The sequence below is a fragment of the Octodon degus genome, unplaced genomic scaffold (assembly GCF_000260255.1).
Source record: "Octodon degus isolate 3935 unplaced genomic scaffold, OctDeg1.0 scaffold00076, whole genome shotgun sequence".
NCBI classification, from domain to species: Eukaryota; Metazoa; Chordata; class Mammalia; order Rodentia; family Octodontidae; genus Octodon; species Octodon degus.
In genome coordinates this window covers 9,019,087-9,026,093 of record NW_004524652.1, presented here as the reverse complement: position 1 = coordinate 9,026,093, position 7,007 = coordinate 9,019,087, and the positions used below count along the sequence as shown (strand labels likewise).

The 7,007-nt window shown below is 44.2% G+C and overlaps 1 protein-coding gene across 1 annotated transcript in view; it reads left to right on the top strand.

Annotated features, from left to right (window-relative positions):
* Positions 1 to 3,602, top strand: part of Brap (BRCA1 associated protein) — a 32,496-nt gene extending 28,894 nt beyond the window's left edge. Inside the window, exon 11 of the mRNA XM_004635990.2 lies at positions 1,319 to 3,602. Within this exon, the coding sequence (XP_004636047.1) occupies positions 1,319 to 1,682 (364 nt within the window). The 3' untranslated portion in view covers positions 1,683 to 3,602. The remainder of the gene's footprint in view (positions 1 to 1,318) is intronic.
* The last annotated feature ends 3,405 nt before the right edge of the window (positions 3,603 to 7,007 follow it).

Sequence of the window (7,007 nt, the reverse complement as noted above, 5' to 3'; positions counted from 1 at the left end):
AGAGAGAGAGAGAGAGAGCAGGAGCAAAATTTAGTACTCCGGATTTAATCCCCAGCAAGAACTGGAAATTGATTTTTACCCTCTGGGTCCTGCTGTCTAGAGGTAACTATTATCAGCAATACCAATGAATATTTTTTTTTCCAGATCTTTAGGTCTACCCACATAAACATCTGACTTACATCATATTTTTTTCTTAAAAAAAAAAATAACCTTTCTTTGGTAAAGTACTATTTTGGAGATGTTTTTCATAGTGGCACATCTAGATCCAGAGTCTTTCTAACAGTTGAGTGGTCTGCCTGATACAGATGGACTATAATAATTTTAACTAGTTCCGTAGGCATTTATATTCTCACGTCTTACACTTCTGTGAACTTTTCTCGTTTTCTTTTTTGAGACAGGGTCTCCCTCTGTAATTCAGGCTGGCCTCAAATTCATAGCAGTCTTCCTGCCTCAGCTTCCTAACTACTGGGATTACAGGCATCTACCACAACCAGCTCTATAAACATTTTTGCAATTAACATCTTTCTCCAGTTGTATTTTTGCACAATCTCAAATATATCTGCTCTGTGAGATTAAAAAAGCAGACCAGCTGTGTCAAAGTGCATGTGAATTTTTATTTTATTTTTGTACATACTGCCAAGTTGACTTCCAGAGAGCTTGTACCAGTTCACACTCCAATGCCAGCGTGTAGGAGTGCCTCGTTTCCTGTGCCGAGCTCTTTGGCATTCTGAAATATAAAAGTTGGCCCTCAAGTGGTGTTTTAATTTGTAATTCTTATGATTAAGATTGGGCATCAAGAATCATCACATCCAGGGAATGGGGAGATAGCTCAGTAGAATAAGCGCTTGCCAAGGGCCTGAGTTCAGTCCCCGGTTCTGCCAAAAAAAAAAAAAAAAATTCATCACACCCAATTCTTGAAAACCCTTTAGTTAGACATAAACACCTTTTCTTCAGCAAATGCAATGAGGTCAGAGCTTTGGCTCTCCAAGAATTTCATTGTTCCTCATAACTTCCTTATCACAACTATCATCTCTGAAGCACCTATTGAGCCACGGCTGCCAAGCAGAGAAGCAGTTTTTACCATGAGTCACACATATTTCTGCATTGAAAATTTTCAGATTCTTTTAAAACAGTGTCTTGAGAATGTACCTGGGTCAGATTCTTACTTGACGAAGCTGAACGCAGTGGCATTGGTGGTCTGCCGCAGGGGAGAAAGGTCTGCCAGCAGTAGGTTCTGAGGTGCTGGCTGCTGTGCTGTCTCAGTGCAGAAGGGGGTTTGTGTACAAACATGCATTTATCTTCCTCTGTTTTGTAAAAGGTGTACTCAGCTAAACACAAAAGTGGCCAAACTCACCACAGAGCTCCAGGAGGAGCAGGAAATGAACAAATGCTTACGGGCCAACCAGGTTCTTCTGCAGAACAAGCTAAAGGAAGAGGAGAGGTTGTTGAAGGAGACCTGTGACCAGAAAGACCTGCAGATCACTGAGATCCAGGAGCAGCTGCGTGACGTCATGTTCTACCTAGAGGCACAGCAGCAGATCAGCCACCTGCCTGCTGGAGCACGGCAGGAAATCCAAGAGGGACAAATCAACATCCCCATGGCCTCAGCCTCCAGCCCCTCACCTTCGGGGGGCAGTGGGAAAGTGCCGTCCAGGAAGGGCCGCAGCAAGAGGGGCAAGTGACCTCTAGAGAAACAGCCTCAGAGACTGTCCTGGCATTGCAAGGGTGTGCCAGGATCTTCAGCAGAGTGGGAGGCCAAGCCCTAATAAGTACGAGGGAGGGTCAAGCCACAGAGTTTGGCTCTTTCCTTTGCTAGCATGTGGTGTAGGAAGTGTAGAGCTGTTGTCAGGAGAGCTAATGACCATGGGCAGTGTTTTCAAGGTGGTGAGAGTCCTAACTTCCGACATTCTAACAACCATTTTGCCTTGCTGCTTGGTAGATGCCCCACCTCTGCTGTGCATTTTTCTGTTGTGTTTGTTGAGTTAAAATATTTGGAGTTCATTTCTTGGAGAGGCTTGAAACAAGAAGGTGATGTTACCCAGCACTGAAGCACTCAACTTCCCGAAGGTCATAGCCACTGCTTTAAAAGAGCTTCCCGTTGGCTGCTGAGGAGCTAGGGTAGTCCTAGCATCAGTGCCATATCATTGCTATCCCTCCATTCCTCTGGGGGAGTTAAAGAATTGTTTGAATGTTATATGAAGAGAGGGTGGGTTGCAAATGAGGCACTGGCTTGTCATCACGAGCCGTCTCTTGCTCTGAGCTAGCCAAAAAGAACAAGTAGCCCAGGGCCAGTTGAGTAGTCTCACTGTTGGAAAAATGGTGGCAGTTCTACTTTATTTTTGGCAACCATTGTGTACTTCAAGTAAGAGAGGATTGTCGGGTATGGTGGTACACATCTATATTCCGAGATTTGGGAAGCTGAAGCAGGAGGATCAATGCCAGTTTGAGGCCAGCCTGAACTGCATAGAAGACTTTGTCTCAAAAAAATTGAAAAAAAGGCTTGTAATGGCTACTCCAGGATTCAAATCTGAGTGATTTTCCTAGCATCTAGCAAAAATAAGCAAGGCAATTTATCATCCCTGTGAAAATGTAGAATGAGGCTTCTAACTAGCTAATTCTGTATTTTGCTAGGATCAGTGTTTTCTGAATGTTTACAAAAGATCAGACTGCATGTTCAGGTTGCAGCTAGAGGGAGCTTGGGCAGAGTTTCAATTATGCTTTCAAGATATAACCAAAGGCTGTTTCTAAATCCTAAAATTGGATTTCAACAGAGCCCCTTTTTAAACAGTCATGTAATGTTTATTGTGGGCTAACAGAGGGGCTGTGTACTTTCTCTGGAACCAGAAACATCAAGTAATTCTAACATGGAGCAATTGAGCAAAATTGAAGCAAGACCCCTGTTGGAAATGGGTACGTAGAACAGGTAGCTGGGTAGGTTACCGTTAAATGATGGGTTTTGTTTTCTTCATAATTAATCAAAGGTTTTTAAATATCAGTGGGTTTTTTTTAAGCCCATTATTGAGGCCCGTCCCCTTTGCCCTAAATGTCTTACGTGTTACTTATTAACACATCAGTTGTATAGCTGATCCCCATCCAGTTTTGTGGGATGTGAAATGCAGCATTTCTCAGAAAACCTCACCTGTATCTTTGAAAGATGAATGTACTTAGACATTCTTAATTTTTATTAGGGTAGGCTAATGCTCCGTGGACTCAAATATACAGAGATCTTAAGCAAGAGTAGAAGTGTAAAGTATAACCTAATTCTCTTTCCTATAGAGATTCTATTTTATTTAAAATCTATTTTTACACTAGTTAGAATCCTACTGTTTTGGCCAAGTACTTTTCTTGCATGTCTGACCTTGCAGAAGCCGGGGTGGATCGTAGCATACTAATTAAGAGAATTAGAAGTAGTTTACAAGCTCTCTCCTCTGTCTCATTATGATTGCCTCCATCGAGAGGCCCTGCCACCAGCTGGAAAGCCGTCTTTCAGCACAGGTGGAATAAACGCCCAGGAAGGCTGTGCCCAGAGGGGTGAGCAAATAGGCAAATATTTCTGAACTACTTGAAGGTTTAAAAGAAACTTTCCAGGAAAAAAAAAAAAATCAAGAAAATGTTATTTCGGAAGAAGGTCAAAAAGTTATGTTTGAATTTAAAATTAAATGAGAAGCCGTTAATGTTTTCTTCAGGATCGAAATGAGCCATTTAATTTACCCCTATCTTGAGTAATAAAATTCGATTAAAATAACTAAACTTTAAATTACTCTGCAAAGTGTGAAATTTTGTGTTCTATGATACTTGTTTGGGAGCATGTACCCAACGATCTAACTGCCAGTGGCCTGGATTTAGCAGCATGAAAATCAACTCAACACTATAGAAAGCCACTAAATTTTCTATCTTTTCAGCCCTTTCATCCAGCTCTCCAAACTACTGAAAAGTCCTTGAACATATATGCCAGGCACCATGGCATGGGCCTATAATCCCAGCTCCTCTGGAGGGTGTGGGAGGAGGATCCCTTTGACCCAGAAGTTTGAGAACCCATCTCAAAAAAAAAAAAAAGGAAAACCATATATATGAATGAGAAAATAAGGGCCAGCCAAATAGCTCAGTGCCTAAAGCACTGCTTAGGCAGAACAGGGCCTGCCGTGCTGGCCTTGCCCCCAGGGCGTGACGAGACAGCCATTGAGACTGGGCATGGTGGCACGCACCTGTAATCCCAGCACTTGGGAGGCTGTAAACAAGAAGATCACTACAAGTCTGATCTACACAGTGAGACCCCGTAGACCCTGTCCTAAATAAAAAATTTTTTAAAATGAGAAAATAACTGAATTTGGATGTTCAGGGTAGGGGAAGACCCAGACACACCTTTTTTTCTTTGCAATATTAGGTTTCATTATGCAGTTCAGGCTGGCCCAGAACTCACTTCATAGCCCAGGCTGGCCTCAAAGTCACAGTGATCCTCTTAGCCTTCCAAGTGCTAGGATTACAGCTGTGTACCACCACGCTTGAAAAGCAGTTTTGTACACCTGTGACTTTTTCCATTTTCTCTACCACCACCACCAAGCTGAAGCCATTTTTTATTTTGGAAACAAATGTGACCTGTTAGGATACATTGAGTAATGTTAAGTCACCTGACGCACTTTCCCATCCCTATAGCAAAAATGCCCTCATCCAGAGGCTGAGAAGCTCATGCATACCGCAGCTACTGGGGGTGAGCACTCCCACCCTGTGTCATCATTTGGAAAATCCTCTCGTGGTACAAGGTCTGTTCATAAGATTTGGTGGCCACACATGATGCCAGTGCTTGGCCTGATAGCACATTTTGGATCTAAGCTTATGTTTTAAAAAATAATTCCTGGGCCGGGGAAATAGCTCAGTGGTATAAGCACTTGCCTGGCAAGCAAAAGGACCTGAGTTCAATCCCTGGCTCCGCAAAAAAAAAAAAAAAAAAAAATTCCTTGGGTGGGGGGCAGAAGTGAATTGCCCAGTCTGGCCTCCAGTTTGGGATTCACCTGCCTCAACCTTCTGAGTAGCTGGGTTTAGATGCATGTACTACCAGACTCAGCTGCAAAAGTCACCTGTAACATCTGGAGGAAACTTGCTTTCTCTGAGGCAAAGCTGTGTTGGCAGGAGGGATTCATCAGAGTCAGAAGCAGCAGCCCCTGCTTCCTTGATGGGATTGTGTTGTAGTTTGGGATTTTGCAAGAACAATACAAGACACACAAGATTATTTTATAATGAATCACCCAAAGAATCATATAAAAGGAGTGCGGGAAATCTGCCCATACACTTAAAGACCAAAGAATCCAACTGAGGGCCTGGATCCTGATAGCCTGCATGAGTCCAGCTGAGGACCCAGAGCCCATAACAGTGCCTCCCACAGTCCAATTGGAGGCCTAGAGCCTACGAGAGCATCTCGTGCAGGCCTCCTTCACAGATCTGCACTGGGAAGGCCCAGAGGTCAGTGGGGGAAGCTAGAAAATCTGTACAAGTGCGATGAGGGATCTGAGCTGGAGCCAGAAAGAACACTCGAGGTAAGAACCCGAACTCCCGCGTGAAGTACCACAGCCATCCTCAGCGATAGGGAGCGCCTGAGCTCCTCCAAGAATGAAAACAGCTGAGCTCCCATCAGGAAAGCCAACTCAACAAGCTTCTTCAGGAGACTGAGCAGTGCACCATCTTCCCCTCCGGAGCTCAAAGTGACCACAAGAGCTCTTCCAAAGTGAACTGTAGCCCTTCTCAGCGACAGTGAGGTCCCGAGCTGCTCCAATGAGACCAGGCAAGTTCATCGGGAAAGGCAGCATGACAAGGTCCTCCAGCAGAATAGCCCAAGCGAACCTTACGAAGCTTGGGGCACCACCACCGGGTAGGTACTTTGCAGCAGGCCTCTGCTGCTGGCCAGCCCCTCTCTGTTGTTCTGTGCTTGACAGGGACCCAAAGGCCTTGCATCTGCTGGGCAAGCATGCTCCCACTGATTTCATCCCTATCCCCTTTCATAAAAATTGCTATGAAAATTCTTAAATTGGGAGTTCTAGAATCCTTGCATAGTGGCTACACCAACAGATGCAGCTTTGCAAGTTAAAATTTTTAAGGGACAGTGAAGCAGTTAAGTAACAAGGGACAAGTGTCTCCTTCCACTCTCCAATATGGACTTGAGTTCTCCCCAGAAACATTCTGTGTTGTTCTTGGAGGAAACCAAAAATATTGTTTGCTCTTGATGTTAGGAGAAATTATATAAGGCCTCTCTCTCTCTCTCTCTCTCTCTCTCTCTCTCTCTCTCTCTCTAATTGGGAGAGTGCAGTGGTGGCCTCTTTATCCTGACATCACAGTCAACTCCTTTGCACTATCTTCTCATTTTTTTTAATGAAAACCCTTCTTTATCTTGACTTCCTGAAACACGTGCTATCCCTGGGAGGCTCACAAATACTTCGGAGCACGGGGACTAATGTTGAAAGCTGTACTTTCAGGAACCAAGAGTCTCAGATGCACTGTAGCTAGGTGTGCTCTTCAGGGGTATGGACCGGTCTCCCTGTAATCCTGGAAGCACAGGAGAGCATGAAAGCTGCAGTCCGTTCTTAATCTGGGTTTTGCATTCTTGCCCCATTAAAGGAAGAGATGAACAATCTATTTTCTCCAGGATGACTGCAGACCTTCAGGACCTAATGTTGAATTGCTTTGAATCAACACATCTTACTGGAATCATCTAGAAAATATGGATTTGGTACTTGGCACAGAACTGCGCTGATGCAGATAACATTTGCTACTCCAAGGCTAATTACCAGGCTCACTAAGTGAACTAAAGCAGCTTTGTTTCTTTTCAGACCTTGCTCTAAATCCCCCTTCAGATCTTACCCTAGATTGCCTCAACATTAATGCAGGGAGGTTAGCCCCGGAGGGGAAATGAAAGAGTGAACCCACCTTGGAGTTCTGCAGCGTGAAGGCTTGTAAGGCCCAGCAGGATAGATGGCCCCTGTACAAAGCAAATGATGTTTTTCACATGGTAGAATTCT